At 45.3% G+C, this 25,517-nt stretch overlaps 2 protein-coding genes across 6 annotated transcripts in view; both read right to left on the reverse strand.

The window, feature by feature from the left end:
• PIP5K1B (phosphatidylinositol-4-phosphate 5-kinase type 1 beta) overlaps positions 1-25,517 on the reverse strand; it is a 324,599-nt gene that overhangs the window by 224,501 nt on the left and 74,581 nt on the right. The window lies entirely within an intron of this gene.
• On the reverse strand, positions 13,428-14,850 carry PABIR1 (PP2A Aalpha (PPP2R1A) and B55A (PPP2R2A) interacting phosphatase regulator 1). Its single transcript, XM_008256179.5, has one exon. The coding sequence runs from the start codon at positions 14,786-14,788 to the stop codon at positions 13,799-13,801; it is 990 nt and encodes a 329-aa protein (XP_008254401.4). The 5' UTR covers positions 14,789-14,850; the 3' UTR covers positions 13,428-13,798.

The following is a 25,517-nucleotide window of genomic DNA, read 5'->3' on the forward strand; positions in this document are numbered from 1 at the left end:
CGTGGAAATCTATTGTATTTTCCAGAATGGTGCTGCAAAGCATCACAGGTTTCTTGGTCAGTCCCATATGTTTCTACTCCACAAACAGCAAACTAAGGACCTGATCACTCTTCTTCATAACCCCAATCCCAAGCACAGTGCCAGTTACACAGTTAAGTACCCACCAAACGGTGGCTGAAAAAGTGAATGATTCACTTATTTTTTTTTTAAGATTTACTTATTTATTTGAAAAGCAGAATTACAGACAGAGACAGAGAGAGGTCTTCCAACTGCTCATTCACTCTCCAAATGGCCACAAAGGCTGGAGCTGGGCCAGGCTGAAGCCAGGAGCCAGGAGCTTCTTCCTGATATCCCACATGGTTGCAGGGGCACAAGGACTTGGGCCATCCTCCACTGCTTTCCCAGGCACATTAGCAGGGAGCTGGATTGGAAGGGGAGCAGCCGGGACTCAAAGTGACCCCCATACGGGATGCTGGCACTGCAGGTGGCAGCTTTACACGCCACACCACGGCACCGGCCCCTCACTTACTTCTTTGACTCCTTCTCTTAAGACTTTTAAATATGGTGACCATCTTTATAACTCTAAACCTATGAACATGATGTCACTAAATGTTTTTATGTCATTTTACATGCAATACACAGAAATAAGTTCATTTCAATGTCAAAATACTAGAATGTCTGGAATATTTCACTGGCATGCTAGAGGCAATATGTGATATCTTAACTAACTTAGAAAATATGGGATTTGTGAAATTGACATAGCTATGAATATGGAAATGGTGTTGACTACAAATCGGTGGGACAGGGCAGGTGTTGTGGTACAGTGGGTTAAGCCACTGCTTGGGACACCTGTATCCCATACCAGAGGACATGGTTTGAGCTTTTGCTACTGTGCTTCTGATCCAGCTTGTTGCTAAGGCACCTGGTAGGCAGTGAATGATGGCCCAAGTACTTGGGTCTCTTCCACCCAGTTGGGAGACAGGGAAGGAGTTCCAGCCCCCTGACTTCAGCATGGTCCAGCCCTTGCTGTTGCATACATTTGGGGAGTAAACCAGTAGATGAAAAATCTCTGTCTCTCTTTCTCTCTCTCCATTATTCTACCATTCCAATACATAAGTAAATCTTAAAGTATCTCTGGTACAGATCTCTAATTCCGGCCACCACTTCCTCACCCAGCTCACCCCACACCTCAGCATCTCTCCCACTGAAATGACCTAGCAGTAAGGACAACCAGGCCCTGGTACCCTCACTCACCTTGAGTCACACATAGCTCTGGTTTAGGGGATGAAGAGCACAGAGCATCATTTTCCTGAGGAAATTATCAAAGCTCTCTAGTATGCATCAAGTAAGGAAAAGGCTGTTTTAGGGGGCTGGAGCTGTGGCACAGTGGGTAAAGCCACTGCCTGCAGTGGCAGCATCCCATTCAGGCCATCAGTGTCCAGGTTGTTCTGCTTCCAATCTAATTCCCTGCTGATGGCTTAGGAAAGCAGCAGAAGATGGCCCAAGTGCTTGGGCCCCTGCATCCATGTGGGAGACCCAGATGAAGCTGCTGGATTCGGCCTGGCCCAGCCCTTGTTGTTGTGGCCATCTGGGGAGTGAAACAGCAGATGGAAGGCATCTCCGTCTCTCCCTCTAACTCTGACTTTCTAATAAATAATCTTAAAAAAAAAAAAAAAAAGCTTGTGAGTTTGTTTAAAAGTAAGTATCAGTTGAGCTTCATCCTAATTACAAACAAGTTGGTAGACTGTTAAAACTAAAGCAGATTTCTGAATTATGGGCTGTAAAAACAGGAGTGGGGGAATGCAGCAATTTTCATGAATGTTAGGAAAAAGAAAAAAGGCCACAGACCTCATATTCCATCAATGTTGCAGCCTGCCTTCCCTGCACTGTGCAGTCAGACTTTCAGTCTGCAATATTTCCCGAGACCTAAACCATTCACTGATGTGCAAACGACACCGAGCCCATGCATACCACATTCTTCTATGAGCAAATGCTCCACACATTTCCTAAGCACTCTCTGTCACCACCCATTCTGAATTCCAACCTTCCTGGTTTTCAGTTTCAATTTTTATTTCTTTTTTGAATACCTTGGACTTCTTTGATTTTTTTTTAATTTCTTTTTTCAGTTCATACCTAAGAGCTGCACAGGGTTAGGAGGTACAGTGTGACTTTTCAGCTCTGACAGAATCAGGGTCATCAGTGTGTCCAACTCCTCATCTTCAAGTTTGGAGATTTGGAGCTCCTCTCTCCTAGTTCTTCACAAAGTACAGAAAGGCTATTGAGAACCAGAGTTATCCCCTGTGCTGTGCAACACCTCAACTTCTTCCTACTGGGCCCCAATTCTTATCTAAAGAGAAACCTCAGTGAAAGTTCATTAATGGGGACAGAATAAATGGAATGCTCATTTTTTTCTGGAAATCTTCCATAAAGACAGGGAATTATTTAATAATGTGTGTGTGCATGTGTGTATGGTTCTTTAGGTGTCCATACATTCAAGTTACTCATTTTCTGAATGAATACTTTTATATGCATTCTCCCCTCTAATCCTTGACTCGATTTTGATGTGGGGAGTACTCCCATTTAACAGGTGAGAAGACAGAAGGAGGAAGTAGATGGCCTCAAATCATGAAGCTGGTAAGTAGGGAGGCTAGATCTGATACAATTCCACACCGTTATGCCGTCACACACACACACACACACACACACACACACACACACACACACGGGTGCAGGGAGTTCAGGAGCTCCCAGGAAAAGCAAAACTACCTAGAGCCAGAAGAGTCAGCAGGTGCAGCACGGAGTGAACAATGCTGAAATGCAGACAGAACAACAGAAATGCGGCCACCGGAGAGGCAGGCGCTCCAGGAGAAGGTATTTGGACCTCCAGGGAGTAAACAGCTTGGCTGTCTCCAGGTCTCCCTATGCCAAGGATCGGGATGGAGACCCCCACCACATGGAGAAGAACCTGACAGTACATTATGGTTAGAGTGAGATCGGAGCATTGCAGAAGGAGGCAAACACTCTTCCTTTTCTATCATCACAGACCCCCCACCTCCTACTATTCAGCAGTAGTTTGAAAAGGAATAAGGAAGAGCAAATGCACCTATGTAAAACCTAAGAGAATAATGAACTACTTTTTCAAAAATTCACAGCACTTACTGAAGAGGAAAATGTGTCTGGGTTAAGAAACTGGGCCAAATCTGGAGAAATAATTGTGTCACGGGTGTGGAACTCAGTTTCAACTTATAAGCAGAAAAAAAAAAGCCATTAAGAAAAACAGATGATGAGGGACTAAAACAGATACATTTGTGAAGGAAGTGAATCGGAAAGCCTTGGGTTTGAACAGTTTCTTCACATTTGTAGTAGAACCACTTAACTGTGTGTGTCTTTGTCTCTCCCCTCCCCCCGCCACACACACACACACACACACACACACACAAAACCTCTGCTAAAGGCCAATAAAAAGTAAAGAAAATTCTCATTTGTTTTGGGTTTTTTCCCCAACCACGATCAACCATATGTAAGGGAAGAGAGCAACATTGCCTGTGCAGCATTTAATATCAATTTTCCAATAAAAGGCAGACAGAGAGTCCTTTTGTTTAGCTCCTCTCTGACCTCAGGCATCTAGAAGAACCTTGGATCTTCCTTCAGCCATCTAGCTGTCTCATCTGCCTATCTGTTCTTCCCTCACCCAACTCCAAACAGCCTTCCACCCTCACCCTCCACTGGAGCAACTCTCACAGGGAACTGTGCGTTCCATGCTGGTAAGTGTGGTGCTCAGTGCTCAGTGCTTGTCTTACTTGTCACATCAGCTGCCACTGATGCGCTTGACCACTCCTTTCTCTTGCGCACATTTTTTCTTCATAAAGCTCTGAGAGTGCCATACTCTTTGGCTTTTTCCACCTCCCTGGTTGCTCCTCCCAATCTTCATTTGCTGACTTTTTGCTGGTACAGAGTGTCCCAAGGCAGAGTTAGAGAGAGAGAGAGAGAGAGAGAGAGAAAGGTCTTCCTTTTCCGTTGGTTCACCCCCCCCCCCAAATGGCTGCTACAGCCGGTGCACTGCGCCGATCCGAAGCCAGGGACCAGATGCTTCCTCCTGGTCTCCCATGCGGGTGCAGGGCCCAAGCACTTGGGCCATCTTCCACTGCCTTCCCAGGCCACAGCAGAGAGCTGGACTGGAAGAGGAGCAACTGGGACAGAATCTGGCACCCCAACCGGGACTAGAACCCGGGGTGCCGGCACTGCAGGCAGAGGATTAGCCAAGTGAGCCACAGCGCCAGACACCAAGGATCAGTTCTTCCTCTCCTCAAAATTCAGCTACTTACACCCCTCCATCCACCTAGAAAATCCTACTGTATCCAAAGATTCCCAAGCCTCAGTGGATGGCAGCTCCAACCCTTAGATGCTCAGGCACACAGCCTTCAGGGTTACCCTTTACTTTGCTCTCATGCCCACCTAAATCTGCCAGTAAAATCTGTTGGCTCTAACTTCTTGATGTATTTAGAATTTAACCACTTGTCCCAACTCCCCTGGTACCGCACTCATCCAAGCCACCAGTATTTCTTACATAGATTGTTAATTAGCTGACTAATCAGTACCCCTGCTCCCAGCCGGTCCCTCACAGTCTACTCTCATCTCGATGCAGCCAGAGACTAGAGACAGATCATGTCCCTTCCATGCTCAACCCCTCACAAAGGCTTCTCTGCCTCCCTCACAGTCAAAGCCAAAGCCAATGTCCTTCACAGGCACACAAGACACTATGCCATCAGAATGTGCAACAATCCCCTTCAGTACCCACTGCAGACAATGACCTCCTTGTTCCTCTAAACACACACACACACACACACACACACGCTGTAATTTACTTACTTGTTGCTTATTGCTTCTCCCCCTACCCTGGGAGAATGAAGTCAGCTAAGTGTGTGCAGGAGCCTGACACACCGATGTATCCTAAGAGACACGCCAGTTGCGGCACACGACAGGTGCTCAAATCAACGTTGCTTCATGAATGAATTCCTACTCTCTTAGCAAACCATAAAGAGCTCAACAGTATAACTACACTTCTCACTAAGAATTCAAGTGTATTCCTTTCCCTTAAAAGCAGTATGTGCCACAGTAAATGCTTAATAAGTGCTTACGAAATCAGTTTATAAATGGTACTGTCACTGTCAGTGGAAGAAATAAAATCTCACCACAAATATTGCCAGATCAACACAACAAAAGCAGTGCATGCCATTCATCCACCCATTCATCCATCTATTAATTCACCTACTCAGTATAAATGTGAGTAACTATAAATGCAATAAAATCCTCCAATTCAGGGAACATGTGGAGGGGGAGGCCTTCTTCTACTGATGCTGCATAATTTAATTGTGAATTAAGGGGTAGTCACTAAGCTGCATACTCAGCTTTTCATTTTAAAATTTCTGGTAGCAAGAGTGTGGTAAATAGGGTCTTCAAAAAGACCTCATAAACAGGTACAGAATTCTACGTCAGAGTTCAAAATGGAGTACAAATTGGCAAGTGAAGAGCTCCAAGAATTTCAGTTCTTGACTCAAAGAATTAACAATTAATCTGACAAGTATTACTATCATTATTGTTATTTATCATATTTCACAGGACTCAAAAGAAGAGAACTTCAGGCTGGCACTGAGGCAAAGCAGGTTAAGCTACCCTCTGCCATGCAAGTATCCCATACAGCATGATTTGAGTCCCAACTGCTCCACTTCTGATCCAGCTCGCTGCTAATGCGCCTGGGCCCAAGTGGTTGGGCCCCTGCCAGCCACATGGAAGATCTGGATGGAGCTCCAGGCTCCTGCCTTTGGCTTGGCCCAGCCCTGGCCAGTGAGGCCACTTGTGCAGTGAACCAGTAGCGGAAAGATCTTTTTTTTCTCTCTTTCCCTCTCTTTCTGAAACTGCCTTTCAAATAAATACATCTAAAAACAAACCAAAAAAAAAAAAAAAAAATGAAGAAGAGAACATTAAGGGAATGAGGCTCAAACAAATTATTAAACACATACTGATTCAAGTCCAAATCCTAACCGAAGTGAAACAAGCAGCCAACACACATTCATGAGAAGCACCTCAGCAGCAGCCTCTGCTCAGCAGGGAGCTCACAGCGACAGCCCAGGAGAATGTTCACGGTGCCAAAAGAAACAGCAGGTGCATCCATCACCCCCGCTCCCACTCCATCCTGCACCTCGATTTTTTCTTTCTGAAAGACACCAGCCCTCAATAGCTACTTGTCACTCCCGAGTTCTCGTAATCCTCCTGGCGCTGCAGCAGTCAAATCTTTCTTTGTCCTTAGAGCAAGGGGCAAGGATTGCCTGATTCACGGGAGTGATTACCTCAAAGAACCATTTTACTTTGTTAGGACACAAAGGATCTTTCTTAATTGTCTTCTTTCCCAACATGCCTTGCTACCGAAGGCTTAGACGTTACTTTGGTTTGAGGGACCACTGTAGGTAACTGGAAAAGAACCAAAATTTTTCCTGGCATTGATGCAGAACCGAACCATGGCAGGTAAATAAAACCAACAGTTTCTCTCTTCTCTAATTTCAGTCCCCCTGCTTCAGAATTTGTTAATGAGTGATCTTACAATGTACATATATGCACAGTATACAAAACTATGGATTTAAAAAATCTTTTTGCAAATTATTTTGCAATTCTATTTTCTCTGTGTCTGTGTAGTTCAGTATCATTTACAAAAGCTAAAGCAGCTATTCAAGAAACTGAGTAGGGGAAAATACGAGATCTAAACCGGGAAGAAAGCTAAATACAGCTCCGAGTGCACAGAGAAGGGCCCATGTGCACACACACTCACGTGCACTGGGTAGACATGCACAAGAGTTAGGTGCAAGCCACCTAACTCTGCTCCGTTACAAGCTGTTTTCACCAATAAGCTTCACACAGAAGTAAGTTATTTTTGAAGTGACTTTAAAGTCTTCCTTGAACTTCTGAAAAAGATACTGACCTTTTGGAACCAAGTGGGGCTTTCAATGGTTTGTTTCTGACCCCCAAATGCGGGCTGTGACACTGTGGAACTCTGTCTAAGCACCAGTTCCAAAGTGTATTCATGGATCCCTTTACTCATCAGTCATTCCTTTTAAATCTTAAAGTTCCCCAGGCTTTGTTTGATTCCTCTGCACTTGAATCTCTTATCTTTGGGCAAAGCTTTCCGCAGAGAAAGAAGGCAAGCTTGTTATTATTTAGGCAATATGACATTGCAGATCATTCTATGAATTCTGTTACTTTTTCTTTAAAATATGACCTATTTTTAACTTAGGTTTTTTTTTTTTTTTTTAAGAGAAGGGAAAAAACTGGTTCTTGCCTTTGTTCACTAGGAATGATAATCTAAGAACAACCAGGGATCCTGCAAAAGTCAGACACAACAAAGTTTAAAATGTGTGTGTATTTAGAGAAAATTCAGTACAAACAATCTAAGACTGAAGTTTCGGTATTCCTTACCATTTCAAACAGCAAATTAGTTTAAAAATATGTAAAACTGTAGAATCATGATCTCTTCCTTAGTTTACTTGTAAGGAAAACAATCCTGATAAGTTTCTCTAATATGATAATAACATCTAAAAGTACCATTTAAAATAAATGCATCACTTCATGCAGAATATGAGTGACAGCACTAGTAAAATAAGCCAAGTTATGAAGTGAAATAGAAAATAGGTTTTATCTAAACAAGCAAAAACATATCAACAAGGAAAAGACAAAAAAAAAAAAAAAAAGCCCCAAGTTCAAAAGGGAACAAAAAGTGAAGTAATAGGGTCTTGAGAAAATGTACCTGGTTTTCTCATGTTAAATGAGAATATTCAGAGCACCTGCCCCCACAGGGTAGTTAGGACTAAATAAACTCATGAGCGGAAAACACTAAAAACAGGCTCTACACTCACACTGAGTGCTCAGGAAGCATTAGCACTAATTTTTATTACTATTGGCAAAAACTCATGCTATTAGGCCATCTCGTGCTTCCCACCCAGGAAGCCAAACACGGCCTCGAAGGAAGTTCGTTCTTGTGAAAATCTGGGCTGCCAAGAAATGACAGCTCTGCTTCTCAGAGGAAGGACACTGAAAAAGCTCCCCAGCATGTCTAAAATCTGGAAGCAGTCAAGAGGGGGGGATCAGAGTTCCTGCTGTGTGAAGGGAGTGCAAGCACCTGAGAAACAAGCTTGCTCTGAATTTCCAGAAAGCTGGACTTGGACTTCACAGCGGGAGCTATGGAGGAAAAGGTCTGCTCCACGTAAGAAAGATTCTCTTACATCAGAAGCATCCACCTTGCGAAAGGACAGGCTACCTTGGAAGGCAGTGTCCTGTTGTGAGTGTGAACGCAGGAAGCTTCATCCATCAGGGAGGAACAGAAAAGGTGCCTCAGTCGGTCCAGGCCGGGTGACAGTAATGACAATCAGACCCACTGTCACAGCAGCAATGGGGGGTGACCCGTGGGCAGAAACCGCCCAGCACGCCAAGCGCTGTGCACAGTGACCCACGTGCTCTGCGTCCTTAACCCCTACAAAAGGCTGCCTCCCTCTGGGCTCTGGAATCCTGGGCAAGTGAACCAACCCGCGTCCCACTTTCTCATGAATAAAAGGAGGTAACCGGGATAAGGACTAAGGGCACTAATGCATTTGGGGAGCACCTAGAACAGTGACTGCCACACGGCAAGCCTTCCCACCTTTGTTACATAAAGGTCCTCACAACTTCTAAGAAAAATGTTTATGTAAACTAGGGAAGGGATCAGAACTCTGTCTCTTTCAGCGCCAGAGAGTGATCTGCTACAAACTATCACCAAATTAAATGGAATTCAAGGCTTGCACTCTGGGCTGATTCTCTGAACAAAACTGACCATGAAAAATGGGCAAAACTGCTAGACAGTGAAGGCACATTCTCTGCATACTCTGTTGTGGCCGATTCTAAGGTAAGACCTTGGAAAAAAAAGGCCCCAGTCCACTGCTAACTCCTCTGAGCATGCTCAGTGCCTTGGCCAACCATTCCAACTACATTTTCAGCAGAAAGGTGACCTGCTGCACTCACTGAATTTATCTAGTACCCACTTAACCAGCTCCCAAGCCTGGTCCATCCAACTGCAACCTACCATGCATGTGTTCTAAGACCTTCGCTCAGCCTGCCTCCCCTCTCTCTTGGACCGTTACACTTGTTCTACTACCTATAAACAAAGTCATAAAGAAAAAACCTTCTCAGTGCTATTTCCCTTTTGTGTTTTGTCTCCCCCCACTCCTCCAGTCCTTTTTGTCAAATATCTCAAGAGTGGTCCTTTGCAGCAGTTATGTAACTGGCTGAGCTGAGAAACGCAAATCAACGGCAGGCAGCCTGACCCACACTACTCTGGATCACAAGCTGTCTTTTACGTATCCTTGAAGGTTCTGACACCTGACAGTCGGGTTTTGTGACCATTATTTTTTCCATGTACACTGTGTTCTTCACAAACGTCATAAAGGAAAACATAACACAGAAACTTATTATCTATGACAGACTGTACCTTAACTGAGTGTTGATATTTGCCTTAGGACTTCTTGCACAAAGTTCCCAAATTAGCAATATGAAAACCTTAAAAAAGTTTTTTTTTTTCTGAAGCATAATTGCTGTTTGTACATGAGCTAAGCCCATATAATCTAGGGTAATGACTGATTTTATGAACAATACTATTATAATGCAAACTGCCCTTAATACAGATCCTTATCTGATTGAAAACTGACCATCTATATAGAAGAATGAGTTTATAGAAATAAAGGTTTCCATACCTTCAAGGAAAATGATCTGATAAAAGGACCTAAAAGAGGAGAGAATATAATGTACGTAAGAAAACAGGGGTCGGCATGGTGGGATAGCAGGTAAAGCCACCCCACCTGTGACGCTGGCATTCCATATGGGTGCTGGTCATTTCCCGGCAGCTCCACTTCCAATCCAGCTCCCTCTTAAGGGCCTGGAAAAAGCAATGGATGATGGCCCAACGGCTTGAGCCCCTGACCCACAGAAAGGAGACCTGGATGAAACTCCTGGTTCCTACTTGACTCAGTCTTGGCTGTTGTGGCCATTTGGGAAGTGAACCAGCAGATAGAATCTCTTTCTCTGTCTCTCCCTCTAACTCTTTCTTTCTTTTTTTTTTCAAGATTTATTTATTTATTTATTTGAAAGTCAGAACTACAGAGAGAGAGCGAGAGAGAGAGAGAGAAGAGAGGCAGGCTTCCATCCACTGGTTCACTTCCTAATGGGCCGCAACAGCCGGAGCTGCGTCGATCTGAGGCCAGGAGCCAGGAGCTTTTTCCAGGTGTCCCATGTGGGTTCAGGGGCCCATGGGCTTGGGCTATCTTCTACTACTGCTTTCCCAGGCCACTGTAGAGAGCTGAATCTGAAGTGGAGCAGCCAGGACTCAAACCAGCACCCATATGGATTACCAGAACTGCAAGCAGCAGCTTTACCTGCTATGCCGTGGCACCACCCACTAACTCTGACTTTCAAATAAATAAAATCTTGACAGGCGGAGCAGACAGTGAGAGAGAGAGACAGAGAGAAAGGTCTTCCTTTTTGCCGTTGGTTCACCCTCCAATGGCCACTGCGGCCGGTGCACCACGCTGATCTGAAGGCAGGAGCCAGGTGCTTCTCCTGGTCTCCCATGGGGTGCAGGGCCCAAGCACTTGGGCCATCCTCCACTGCACTCCCTGGCCACAGCAGAGAGCTGGCCTGGAAGAGGGGCAACCGGGACAGAATCTGGCGCCCCGACTGGGACTAGAACCCGGTGTGCCGGCACCGCAAGGTGGAGGATTAGCCTAGTGAGCCACGGCGCCGGCCAATAAATAAAATCTTTAAAAAAATAAATTAATAAAGCAAGCCAGACAACAAAGGGAGGAAGAGGCAAAGGCCGGAGCTTTCAGGAACTCCTAGGCTGTAATTAATACACATGGTTTACTCTCGAGAACAAGCAGCAGCTGAAGGGCTTTAAACTGGCAGATACAAGGATCAGATCTGCAGACTGAGAAGCACGACCTTAGCAGCTCTACACAGAACAAATGGGAGGCCAAGCAGAGGGAGTGTGGCGGGCACAAGACTGCTTCAGAAGCCAGACAAAAGGACCCAGAGGCCTGGCAAAGATGGAAATAAAAAGGCAGATTCTAGAGAAGGAAATCATAAAGTCATGATGAATAATTAGGTATGTAGAAAAGAAAGGTATGGATGATGTGTTGGTTAACACACAGAAACATGAAAATGTTGAGTTAATACATCTTGAATGACAGATACAAATTGTTAAGAGTTACCTACAGCTAGGGAAGATTAATTTCAGGTAGCACAAGGCAGACCCTGCCCCTGTTATTTTTTTTTTTTACTCTATAGCTATGCACATTGTTGAAATACTTAATAATCAACAAGTATGCAATGCCTTCATAATTACATTCACATGTAGTAAAGAAGACAAGCACTGACCTGGATGAAAAGATCAAGAACGGCATTTTAGGGAAAAGGGACCACCTATCCCAAAGTACTGCCACATCAAAGAATATGGGCCTTGTAAAGGACATCCAATAGTCTAGTGTTTGCAGAGCAAGAAGGAGAAGAAAAGTGAAGCTAATTTAGAATATGGCCAGACCACGAAACATTTTATGTACTAAGCTACAAGCATCATTCCGTGAACTGTAGGCAACGGGGAAGCCCATGTTTACAAACAGGAAAGTAAAAAACAAATCAAGTTTGTATTTTAGAAAGATCACTCTAGAGGCAGTGTGAAGATTATACCAAGAAAGAGGCCGAAGATAAGCAGAGAGATCACTTACGCAAGAACTCAAGCTATATCAAGAGCATTATAGAGAAGGGGAGAAGTGTGAGATTCATTTCTGGAGCAAAGTTGATACGCCTGGTGCTTAAGTTGGATGTGACCAACAGGGAAAAGGGCAAGTCAGAGAGTCTACCTTAACTTCTAGTTTGGATGATCTGAAATTAGATAGCTACAGCATCACTTTAGGTAAGGCAGAAATAGGTAAGTGAGAAGATGATAAAAAAAAAAAAAGTTTTGTTTTGAAGATGCTGAAGTTAAAGTCCATCTGGAAGCAGGTCAAGGCACCCAATAGGACACTGGATATACTGATACAGGCTTGAATTTGAGGAGCATGGACACTGTTACCCACAACAGAATTTTAAACTGTAGACACAATCTTACCCTTAATATAATTCACTGAACCTTGAAGCAACTGCCAAGAGTTGACCAGTTCCATTTATTCTCACAGTAGTAAAAATTCCACATAGTTGTTAAAGTCTTCGGAGGCAGTAACTTTAAAACGTTAAGTTGGGGCTTTCGCCTTGATCTACGGAATCTCCTGCTGCACTCTTTTTGTCTGTGTATCTTTATCTATCTATCTAGTTAATATATGAGGTATTAAAGGAAGTACAATATAAAAAAATTGTGATTCGTATTTTCATTGTAAAAGGTAAAACCAAAATGAAACAAAAAAACACCCATCATTCCATAATTCTATCTTTAACAAAACCTAAGTTAAACAATGATTTATCTGTGACACTCCACTGATCTTCTCTCACAAATCATCGACTCTTGGTTAACTGACATCTCCAAGACAGTTGACTCCAGCCCCAGCTTTAACCACTGAGTTCAACAATTCACAGTTCCGTTTGTTGCTGTCAGAAACCTGATTCACACCGTACCTTTGCCTATCCCATGGTGCCCCAGTTTGGTGGAAGGCTGGGAGGAAGGACCTGTTGACAAGGAAACAGCCACTCTTCCCAACCAAGGAGAAACCAGGGATGGGACAGATACACAGGGTACACAAGCAGCAAAAAACTTGCTCCGCCTACTCACTGGCAAGAGTTTTCAACCCGAGGCACAATGGGTATTTCAAAGCACATCAACGAATTGACGGAGGGCTGTCTGCCTGGAGGCTCTGAATTTCAACCAGACTTTCCACACGTTTTCTACATTTGAAAAAGAACTCAGCCTCAGCCTATTCTACAGCAGGATACAACTGCAAGGCACCGTCCCATTTTACTTTAGGATTACACCCAAGAGAATGTACTTTCTGGTTAAAAAAAAAAAAATTCTGAATACTAGCTATATTTGCACAACCTACCAGAATTACTATTAAAATGTCACTAGAAAACATTTTTCTTCAATGTTTTACTTGGATATAATTTTAAGACTTGTTGCAAACTTTTCTGAGGTGTTCTTTTATCAGTCCTCCTCCCATCCATTTCTGTATCCAGGAAAACCCACTAAGGATTCCTGGGTAAAAGAGACAACCACTGCATTCATTTTAAAACTAACATTTTTTTAAAAGCTGTAAATAGGTAAGTTATCGTTCTTTATCAAATGGAAATTAGCAATCACTGAAAAATAACATTAAAATTAGTGTGTGCATGAATTATGGAATTTTTAAAACATCAGTTTACTATGCTGATTAGTTCAACATTTATATTTTCATCAGAACTTAATAATCCCATAAATAAATAGAGCTCTCAATTATTTAAAAAAAATCAAGGGATAACATATGTATTTAGACATATTAGCAGCGTAAAGATGTATGCTTCAACACACTTAGGGGAAAAAGTCCAAAAATATTACTACACTGAATTCAAGGGCATCCGCAGGAACCTGACATGAGAGGTCTCTAGAATAACAACATTTCAGGAAATCCCAAAAGAGGAAAAGGGTCAAATAGGAAATAGCCTCAAATTAATCGACAGAGTTCAGTGCTTGCTCCAACTTGATTTCTCTCTCTCCTCTCTCTCCATTGCAAAAAAAAGCCCACAAAGTCTCAGGACGAGCGGATCACTTAGATGCAAGCTCATCTACAGGGATGAACGGCGAGGCTGCCTGGGCAGGTGACACGGGAGAGTCGGCGGCAGTGCTGGCTTTCGCTGGTGAGTTGCAGGAAGATCCCGCACTGCTGCTGTTTCCGTCAAGGGTATCCGAAGACACACACACCCCGGGATCTGACAGCTGTGCAACGTCGGAAGAAAGCATGTTGGTGATGCCCTGGAAAAATCTCTTTGGCTGATACTCAGTTTCCATTTCACATTTTCTTTTCAATGGTCCAAGAACACTTGGTCTAATGCAGTTGATGGGACTCTGGCTTCTCCGGGTAGTAAATCGGGTCGTTGGGCTGGGGATAGGGCTCGGAGGCAATCCGTTGCTACTCACAAAACTTTGCAAGGATGGTGAGAAACACTGCTTCCCAATCCCCCGGGTGGGTGACGGTGCTGGGGACACCGGAATGAAATCGATGCGCTTCGGGGAGGCGGATTTCTCCACGTCGTTGTCACTCAGGCTGAAACTTTCCTCCCAGGAGTGGCTGATCTGCATTGCGGTCTGCACCTCGCGCTCGTGGACCGTCTCTCGGTTGATCAAGTCCATGCCCTCCTCCTGTTTGATTTGGTGCAAGCGGCTGCTGTGCATGCGGACGGGGGAGGCCGGCAGCAGCAGGCCGTGGCGGCTCGGGAACGTCGTGCTGTTCCGCCTGGCGCTCGGCGCCTCGGCCTGGAACACCGGCGAAGTGTCACTGAGGCCGTGGATCAGGGGGGCGCTGTTAGACCTCCTAAGGCCCCCGCCGCCGCCACTGCCGCCGCCCTCCGCCGGGCTCCCGCCCGTACCCGGAGGCAGCTCTAGGTCCAGCTCCATCTTCTCCTGAGCCATGTCGGGGGCAGGGAGGCGGGGGCGGTGCTCAGTCAGGGCCCTAGGACTCCCATTCCCCGCAGTCCAGGGCCGCCGCCGCCGCCGCTGCCACCCAGAATCTGTCAGCGGGCCCTCCCGTGTGCGCATGCGTGCCCCTTCGCGCAGGCGCTCTGCGCTATCTGTCTCCGCGGCGCCTGCTAAGTGCGTAATCGCTGCGCCACAGGCGCCGGGGGGAGGGGCGGCGAATGGTTGGGCACTGGAGTGTACGTTCCTTCCGCGAAGAGCTAATTGGGCGCGAGCTCCTATTAGCGCATATTGATAGGTTTACGTTCAGGAATGCCTACTTAATGAAACGAACATAAGCTCTCAAAGGGCCTTAGTGATGTGGGGTTTTATGGCGGGCAGTGGGGCTTGACCGAATCAGGGAGGGCTTTCCCCAGGAAGAGGCCATCTCCCGAAACGCGAAGTAGAATGCTAAGTGGTACGGTGTAGAACCTTCTAGGAAGCGGGCAGCAGGGGCTACGCAGCCAGCTGCCAGGCAGGAACCAGGAGGGGAAGGGAGGGGGCGTGTGGCCCGCAGTGAAGACTGACTGGGAGCTGGACAGGCTACGGTGTGTCTCTTGAGAACAGTAACATCTCCAAAGGTTTTCAAACGTGGGGTTAACAACAACTGACAAGCTCGCTGGCTGCAGTCTGGAGAAAAGATTAGTGGGAGATTAGAACCATCCGGAGAAAGACCAGAGAGGATGGTAATTTGCAGTTAATATAAAACATTTATGTCTCAATTAAATGTATTCAGTCAGTCATTCAAAGTTTCTTCCTGGGTAGCTACTACATTGCCAAGCACTGTGCAACAAATGGGCCTTTTCAGAGAACATTTCATTTCCACGGGGGTCAAGGGTGGGGGGTGGGTAAATAAATAGGCTGTTTGCTGATAGAGGTAAGCCTTAGGAAAAAACAAAAACGGGATCACGTGTTAAAGCCCAGCTGCTGGGAGGCAAGGGGCAATGAAAGCTGAGATGAAAGGGACGAGGAGGAGAAGTGGTGCAGACGTCTGTGCGTGAGTAGTCCAAGCAGAGAGAACAGCAAGAGCTGAGGCCCATGGCAGCCGTGATCGGTTAGCAGGAAAAGAAAAAAGGGCAGTGCCACTGAAGCATAAGGGAGGGGGGTGAAGGGGAGTGTAAACGAGTCTGGGTTTCCTTCTCAGTCTGATGAAAGCCCGCTGGGGAATTGTACATAGGGAAGTCATACTGTCCAGTTGGTATTTGAAACAGCATTGAAAGAAGGCAAGAGTGGAGGCAGAAAGGTGGTTAGGAACCAATGGCAAAGGCACAGACAGACGAGATTATTGGACTAAAAAGCAGTGGTCATGGAGAGAAGATGGATTCAGGAGGTTTTGGAAGCAGTAGCAGTAAGATTTGCAGAGAGATTAAATTTAGATGGTGAAAGAAGTATGTCAAGAACCGACTTTTTTTTTTTTTTACTTAAATTAGGTAGATAGTGTTACTTTCTGAATCAGAGAAGCAACATATTTAGAGGTATAGAAATTACTAATTCTGTGTTGATTGTTGTATTTGATTTGGAGGTGGCTATTAGATAGCCACATGGATACGTGAACTTAAAGACAGTTAAGTCATTTTTTGTCCAGTCCCCTTTTTGTTGTTGAAGCAAGATCCAGAGAGGATAAGCACCAAGTTGTTGAGTAAAGGGAACCACTACTAGAATCCATCCAAGTCTATTGGTTTCTTTCAGTCCATGTCTCTTTCCACTACATCTCAGACAACTTTTATTTGAAGTTCCTATAAAATACAGATCCTGTTGTTAAAAGTAATCATTAACTATTCACACCTACAGTTATACAAACTGATTTACATGATTTCTAAGTGCCAGATGCCATACAAAATGTTTCACATCCAATCTCAGTTAATATTCGTATCAGCGGGTATTATTATTATTATTGCCCTTACCTTTCAGGAAAAACAGACACTGAGATTAAGTAACGTCTGCCCCAAGCGAGAGCATAAAGCTGTCTCCTGCAGGCATGCTAGCATTTTAGGAATGGAGGAAAACGTTTCCAGATTGTGCATGGCATTGGGAAGGCAATGTGTCTGAGACAGGGCTCGAAGGATAGGTAAGATTTCAACAGATGACACTCCATCCTGAAGAGGCAGATTATAAAATAGTGAGTAAAGCTAATATATGAAATATATGGAGAAGAATAAGTGACATGAAAAAAAAGCTGGATATAGAAGTGGGAGTCAGAAGATGGAGTTCTAATTCCAAGAAGGAGTGCCTGCATTTATCATGTGGGGCAACAGGGCTCTTATGCAGATTTCTTTTTTTTTTTTTTTTTGACAGGCAGAGTGGACAGTGAGAGAGAGAGACAGAGAGAAAGGTCTTCCTTTTTCCATTGGTTCACCCTCCAACGGCCACCACGGCTGGCGCGCTGCGGCCGGCGCACCCGTGCTGATCTGAAGCCAGGAGCCAGGTGCTTCTCCTGGTCTCCTATGGGGTGCAGGGCCCAAGCACTTGGGCCATCCTCCACTGCACTCCCGGGCCACAGCAGAGAGCTGGCCTGGAAGAGGGGCAACCGGGAAAGAATCCGGCGCCCTGACCGGGACTAGAACCCGGTGTGCCGACACCACTAGGTGGAGGATTAGTCTATTGAGCTGTGGCACCGGCCACTTTTGCAGATTTCTGAAAAGAGAATCACACAATGAGAGAAATGCTTTGCAATCTGCTGTGTGGAGTCAAGTCAAAGAATCTCTGGTGAAAAGAACCAACACTTTCTAAACACCCACTCCCTTCCAAGCACTTCACTCTATAGTCCCACTTAATCCTCATTGCAATCTTACAAATTAGGCATTGTCATGCTCATTTTATAGAGTGACAACTGAAGATCAAAAATTACAAAAGGCCCTACAACCAGTACAAGGGAGGACAAAACTCTGAACCAATCTGAATTGAGGTCTCATTGCAAAAATCTATATTCTTTTTGCTGAATTGTGTAAGCATTACAGAAGGAGAATCTGATGGTTAATTATGAGATGAAGAGAGGATCTAAAAACAAAGTTTTAGCAGGAGGAGATGGGTTTCAGAAACAGCAAGGCAACAACAGAACCTGACTGCCTGGTGTGCAGAGGATGAAAAGGGAGGTGTTACAAATGAATGAAGTTCTGCTGGCGCCACAGCTCACTCTGCCTGTGGCACCTGCACCCCGGGTTCTAGTCCCAGTTGGGGAGCCGGATTCTGACCTGGTTGCTCCTCTTCCAGTCAAGCTCTCTGCTGTGGCCCAGGAAGGCAGTGGAGGATGGCCCAAGTGCTTGGGCCCTGCACCCCATGGGAGACCAGGAGAAGCACCTGGCTCCTGGCCTCGGATCAGCGCAGGGCACCAGCCGTAGCGGTCATTTGTGGGGTGAACCAATGGAAGGAAGACCTTTCTCCTTGTCTCTCTCTCTCACTGTCTAACTCTGCCTGTCAAAAAAAAAAAAAAAAAAACCCACACACACAGTGTTGGTGATAAATCCCTAAAATCAAACCTCTATGCCATTTGGTTCTAGCTTAAACATACCTATTAGCTGTTCTTAGCTATTTTTCCTGTTTCTACTCTTGTCCCTACAGTCATCTACCCAAAAGGCAAGGTAATATTACAAAAAAAATTGAATGGTAGTTTTTATGTTCAAAATCCAGAGCTGAAGTTATTACAACAGCCCCCACAGCCCTATTTGATGAGGGTCCCTGCCATCCTCTTGGCCTTGTCTCCAACTCCTCTTCCCCTCGCTTTGTCTCTTCCAGGTGCAGAGGCCTCCATACTTTGCTCTGGCCCTTCCCTCCCCTTCCACTCTTCTCCCAGTGGCTGTCCACTCTGCTCAGTCCCTGCAGGTCCCTGTTCAGGCATCACTGAGAGGCATTCCCTGACACTAAATCCGCCCTGCCCCTTATAAAAAGCAACGGCTTTCATTCCATGCCTCTTACCCTAATTTTCCTCCTGCATACCGCATGACATACATGAATGCATTTTCTTTCCTTTCACGGCCCCTTCCCCCCATGAGAATAAGGCCTTTGCTTTGTTCCCTGTTGTACGCTTAGTATCTAGAGCAGGCTTGGCCTGCAGTGCTCAATAACTTTTGTTGAATCACTGTATGAATGGATGGATGGACCAAATGGACCTCTGTTCCAAAGAGGAGAGAACTCTACCATTTGAAGGCCTAGCCTAACAGGCTTTTCTATGCTAATCCTAAGGGCTCCTTACTTTTACAGTTTTTTTTTTTTTTAAGATTTACTTATTTTGGGGGCTGGTGCTGTGGCACAACAGGTTAAGCCACCGCCTGTAATGCCAGCATCTCATATGGGTGCTGGTTTGAGTCCCAACCTTTCCACTTCTGATCCAGCTCCCTGCTAATGTACCTGGGAAAGCAGTGGAAAATGGCCCAAGTGCTTGGGCCCCTGCATCCACCTGCAAGACCCCAATGAAACTCCTGACTCCTGGCTTTGGCCTGTTTCAGCCCGGGTGGTTGCAGCAATCTGAGGAGTAAACTAGAGGATGGAAGATCTTTCTCTATCTTCCTCTCTCTCTCTCTGTAACTTTGCCTTTAAAATAAAGTAAATCTTTTTAAAAATGAAAGATTTACTTATGTTTTTATGGGAAAGGCAGAGTTATAGAGAAAGAGGGAGACAGATATCTTCTATCTGCTAGTTCACTCCCCAGGTGGCTGCAACAGCCAGGACTGAGCCAAGCTGGAGCCAGGAGCCAAGAGCTTCATCCAGGTCTTCCTGTGATGGCTGTAGGGGCCCAAACACTTGGGCCATTCCCTACTGCTTTCTCTAGGTCATTAGCAGAGAGCTAGATCTGAAGTGGAGCAGCCGGGACAGGACCCGGTGGCCATATGGATGCCAGCCATGAAGCGTGCAGCTTTGCCCCATATGCCACAGCGCAGCCCAGTTCTTTCTTCCATCAGGAATACTGTTATAATTATAATGCCCCCTGGTCTAAACAGGTTAACTAAGGTTAACATGCAAACTAAGAAACTGAAGTCCCAAATTTCCATTCTTTTTCAACCATATCCTGATACTTAATAGAATTAAAATGCTCAGTGCTGAGTATTCTAAGGAGTGTTTAATATACTGAGTTACTGCTTCCTTTCAAAGGACTCGAGGACAAATGCCATAAATGCAGTGCAGCCTGTTGCCAATGAATGAGGGCAGAGGCAGGATCCAAGAGACCTCTGAGTCAGTTCACCCTTCTGGTTTTACTCTGTGAATTAAACACTACGCTTACACAGCTGCGATTCATGCTCACTCCTAAGCCATAAAACCAGACATCTATTCCATAGTTACTTTTTTTTTTTTTTACAGGCAGAGTGGACAGTGAGAGAGAGACAGAGAGAAAGGTCTTCCTTTGCCGTTGATTCACCCTCCAATGGCCGCCGCAGCCGGCGCGCTATGGCCAGCACACCGCGCTGATCCGATGGCAGGAGCCAGGTGCTTCTCCTGGTCTCCCATGGGGTGCAGGGCCCAAGCACTTGGGCCATCCTCCACTGCCTTCCCAGGCCACAGCAGAGAGCTGGCCTGGAAGAGGAACAATCGGGACAGAATCCGGCGCCTCAACCGGGACTAGAACCCGGGGTGCCGGCGCCGCTAGGAGGAGGACCAGCCTATTGAGCCGCGGCGCCAGCCTATTCCATAGTTAAACTTCATTGTGATTAATATTAGATTACTTTAAACTAACAGTTGTCTTTTGATCCCTAAGGGCAGCGTTTTGCTATTAAGCCTCCAAGCATATGAGAAGGCCAATTTCCACCTCTGAATCTGTATTCAGTGAATGTGAAACATGAATGTGTGTGCACATGTATGATCTGAGGTGGGTGATAGGTATGCACCACGCTACCATAACTACCAGCATCAACCTAGGGCAAACCACCTAGGGAAAGCTTAGGTATTCAGGAAAGGTAGATGGTACAAATGTTTGGGGAAAATGTTTTCAGTACATACTAAAAAAAATGTATGCACACAGGATGACTAAGCAATGCCTCTCCTGGGTATACACCCAAGAGAAACTTGTGCTTATGTCAATGCTAAGACATGTACAAGAACCTCCCTTACGTGATTATTTATTGTAAGCCTAAACTGGGCACAATCCACACATCCCTCAACAGTTGAAGCAGTGAGTATATGATGCACTGGAACCCTTTCCTCAGCAACATGAAAGGGCTGCAGGATGATACTGAATGAAATAAACACAAAAGAGCACTTACTCCATGACTGTTTTTATCAAGTTCAAGAATAAGGCAGAAGTCAAGGCTGGCGCTGCGGCTCACTAGACTAATCCTCCACCTGCGGCACTGGCAACCCGGGTTCTAGTCCCAGTTGGGGCGCCGGTTCTGTCCCGGTTGCCCCTCTTCCAGTCCAGCTCTCTGCTGTGACCTGGGAGGGCAGTGGAGGATGGCCCAAGTGCTTGGGCCCTGCACCCCATGGGAGACCAGGAGGAAGCACCTGGCTCCTGGCTTTGGATCAGCGCAGTGTGCCGGCCATAGCAGCCATTTGGGGGGTGAACCAATGGCAAAGGAAGACCTTTCTCTCTGTCTCTCTCTCTCTCACTGTCCACTCTGCCTGTCAAAAAAAAAAAAAAGTCAAAACAGTGGTTATCCTTGGGACTGCTGACCGGGCTGGGTGTGAGAACATGCTCCAGATCCAGATCTCTATGCTGGTTACATAAGGGTGCACGTTTTTAAAAACAGATCCAACTACGGCCGGAATCTTGGTGCAGCAGGTTAAGCTGTCGCCTGCAGTGCCAGCATCCCATATGAGTGCTTGTTCGAGTTCTGGCTGCTCCACTTCAGATCCAGCTCCCTGCTAATGGCCTAAGAAAGCAGGGAAGATGGCCCAAATGTTTGGGTCCCTGCACCCTGTGAGGACCCTGATGAAGCTCCTGGCTTCAGCCTGGCTCAGCCCTGACCATTGTAGCCATTTGTAGAGTGAACCAGCAGATGGAAAATCTCCCTCTCTCTCTGTAACTCTGCCATTCAAATAAAACATGAAATCAAATCTTTTTTTTTTTTTTTTGGTAAGTTCACTGAAAGTAGAATTAAAAGGTAAATTTATTTTGGTGCAAAAAGACTGAAATTCATAGTTTTTTCATAATACACATTTCCCATAAACTTTCTGTAGACTGCCCCTTGTGTGCACAGATCTCAATATTTTATTTGCACCAAAATAAGCATCTTTTAATTGCATCTTCCATGAACTATTTGAAGCACCTGAAAATGCTTACATTGAAAATGTTACTGTTCAAATGGAAGTAAAACAGCACTGGGAACTTGGAACCTACATAGAGAAGGGAATAGATTATGAACATACTTCAGTTGGAAGACACTTTTTCAGACAGGAACCATGAGTTAACACCAGATTGGAAGGCTGACCTTCCAAACCTCTGACTGAGGACAGCATCCGTGGAAGAGGCGCTAGTTGGCCTGGGCAGTGCAGGGACAGGAGGCAGGAGCAGCTGAGTTTCACTGGGGCCCTAAACAACAACACACTCCAGCAGCCTCACACCAGCAGCCCAGAGGCCAGTCACAGGTCACTCGGAGAACCACTACGTCTCCTCGGCCCTGTTCTCACACCGTGCTCAAAGTCACTTACTGCTAAGAAGGGACAGGGAGGAAGCAAAGTGCATTACATTGTACTGACGTTTATTTTCTCACTGGCAGTCTTTGAGTATTCTATCCAACCACAGTCAGCTCTGTTGCCTTCTTAGTGGTTTCCCTGGCAAAATCCATGGAACAACACAATTGAAGTGGCACCCAAGGAACTCAATCAGCAGCTGTTAGGCCCTAAGTGTAGAACGAGAACCATGTTTCAAGACTCGATGCTGGCCACAATGAACTTACTCTCTGAACACGATGAAAGAAAAACCAACCATCCCAGAAACGTAGTGACCACTTACCCCCACAGACGATTACTGAGGGCACATTTAGGGCAGTGTTCTCCAGATTGCTTAAAACCATCCTCAAAACTTGAAAGCAACAGCAAGGAGTAGAATATCAAGGCAGAAGTTTATCAAGGGGCTACACTGACCCATCTAAGTTCATTAAAACAGTATTCTTGTATTTATTGATGAAGTCCATTTTCCTTAGCACCAGATAAAAAGGCTATATTGTTTGCTAGAACTATACTGGGTTGGGGATTACATTTTATTTTGTATTTTTCAAATTGATATATAGTACTGTATGTACTGCTGTGGTATAGTGTCAACTTTCAGTTTTGATTACAGCCAAAACCCATGGCACCACCACAGGAAGTCATGTACTTCATATGGGAGTAGAGAAGGGGAGAAGAGGGCCACAGGGAATTGATGAAGAAGCTTACAGCCAAGTTCATGGAAACAAATACACATTAGTTGCAGTTACTCTATTCAACCTGTTCAATTCTTTCAAGGAGAAATAGCAGGGAAAATGTTAAAATATTAAATAGCCATCCATGGTGTGGGCATTTGTGCAGTGGCTGAAACTGCCTCTTGCGATGCCACCATACTCTATCAGCGTGCCTGGTGCAAATTCCGGCTACTCTGCTTCCAACCCAGCTTCCTGCTGATGCACATCCTGGGATGCAGATGATTGCTTAAGTACTTGGGTCCCTGCCACCCTTGTGGGAGACCCAAATGGAGTTCTGGGCTCCTGACTTCACCTGGTCCAGCTCTGGAGGTTGCGTGCATTTGGGAAGTGAACCAGTGGATCAACGATTTCTTTCTCTCTCTCTCGCAAATAAAATTTAAATTTAAAAAAAGATTTTAAATAGCCATCCAGTCCGCAGTTTCATTCTCATTAATCTTTTAAATGAAAACAGGGTCTGTACTGTTCCTTGTTTCTCATGATTCCAAACCTTTAGACAGTGTCCATCTCTTGGTACCTTCTCTTTGACACTGAACTCTTCCTAAGCCATATCCAAGATTGTTATCAGTTATTCCTTTCCACAGATTAAAAATTTAAAAACAGGCTCTCTGCCTGCCTGCTGTCTTTCCTTTGGAAGATAAATCCATTTGTCAAGAAGAAGAAAAAAGAAGTTATAGTTTTATGTAAAATGCATGAAGTTAACTTTACAACTTACAAAGCTGCCAACCTAGCTGTATTTCAACACTGGGTTGCTGACGAAACTTCAACAAAGGCTCAACATGTTTGAGCACAAAGGACAAACAGCAAAGAACTACAACTGCAACAACTACTCTTGCAGCACTGTGACCTCATGCAAGTCTGCCAACATCTCTGGGCATCATTTTTCTCATGTATGAAATGCAACACAGCCTCACTCTTGTGAGGATCAAATAATATAGTGCCCAAAATAGGCCTCACAAACAGTAAAAGCCTTACACAATCAACATTCGTTCTTTTATCAACATGCTCAGTACCCTGAGCACAAAATGATCCTTCCCACTCTTGTACCACCTTCCCCAGGGGACTTTGCTTCCTCGCTTTCAGTTGTGTGGAAGGAAATTCTCTCTTCATCACCTTCCCTGAGCCTTAGTAGTTTTAGAGCCACACATGTGCTGTGGTCTAAGAAGCATGAATAGAGAGGCTCATACACAAACACGGAGAGTTCCTGAGCAGGAACAATGGGCAAAACCACACTTCTGGGATCTTCACTGTCTGGCTCTGTGTGTCTGCGAAGAGGTGGATGCCATGGGGTAAGAGGCCATCAAATACCTAAAATGCAGCTGCACACGGAATGCCATTCCCTGCAGCCAGCCCTTGCTAATCCGCACAGCAGCGTCTACTCCCGGCAGTGCTGAACTGTGCCATTGGGACTAATCCCAGAGGCTTATTCTTATTTATTCATTTGAAATCCTGATTTGAATTGTGCTGTCATGTCACTGTCCTTCTTGGCATACAGTAAACTGCACACAGACACACACTGACAGTGCTCAATGAAACGCTGAACCCAGCCTCTCCCAAAGAAGAGTAAAGCAAGAAACTGGAAAAAGATTCGAGACGTCGAACAGTGACCGATACCATTGGTGCGTCTCTCCCTCCAGGTAGCTGAAACCTACAGGCAGGCTTTAAGGAACTTCAAATGAGTTTGAAGCACATGCCCCAAACCTAAAGCTGACTAAGGAAAACACTTAAAGTAAATATCTTGTCTATAGCGGGTGATGACGCCTGCAGCCATGAGGAACCTAACCTCCAAGACTCTCAAATACAGCAATGTTCGTTAGTGAGAGAGAGGGCAGTTCAGGGACTGCCACTGTGGTGCGGTGGATTTCAGGCCAGCGCTTGTGGTGCCAGTATCCTATATGGGAGTGCTCTGCTTCTGATTCATCTCCCTGCTAACACACCCTGAAGGCAGCAGTACTTGGGCCCCTGCCACACAAGCAGGAGAACCCACATGAGGCCTGGTTCATCCCCAGCCGTTGCAGCCATCTGGGGAGTGAGCCAGAGAATGGAAGCTCACTCTCTCACTCTCCTCCTCCCACTCTGTAAGTCTACCTTTCAAATAAATAAATCTTAGATAAAGGAAGGCATATTATTGGATTTTCTCCTTTCATACAGCTTGGCTTCAAGCTACACACAAGTAAATGTATCACAAAGGGACCAAGTATGCTTGGCGCTCTGATGTTCCCCTTCTCATACAAGCTAATCTATCAACTCAACAACCACAATTCATTGTCCACGTGATTTTCTCACCCTCAGCACCATTTGCTGATAGGAAATGACTTCTTATCCCCCAAGGAGTTTGGATACTGGAAAGTTCACACGTACTCGGAAGCGATACAGACTTTTCTTCTTTGCTCTTTTGAAACTGAAGAGTCTGCAACAGTAGGTTTCTTTGCATTGTGACTCGTGCTGTCGTCATTATCATGATCACACAACGGAAATTTATAGGTGCT

The sequence above is a fragment of the Oryctolagus cuniculus genome, chromosome 1 (assembly GCF_051225735.1).
Source record: "Oryctolagus cuniculus isolate XC-2025 breed Fujian yellow rabbit chromosome 1, ASM5122573v1, whole genome shotgun sequence".
Lineage (NCBI taxonomy): Eukaryota > Metazoa > Chordata > Mammalia > Lagomorpha > Leporidae > Oryctolagus > Oryctolagus cuniculus.

Excerpts from the sequence above, each read along its gene's own strand:
- PABIR1 (XM_008256179.5), bottom strand. The coding sequence starts at position 14,788 with ATGCGCACACGGGAGGGCCCGCTGACAGATTCTGGGTGGCAGCGGCGG.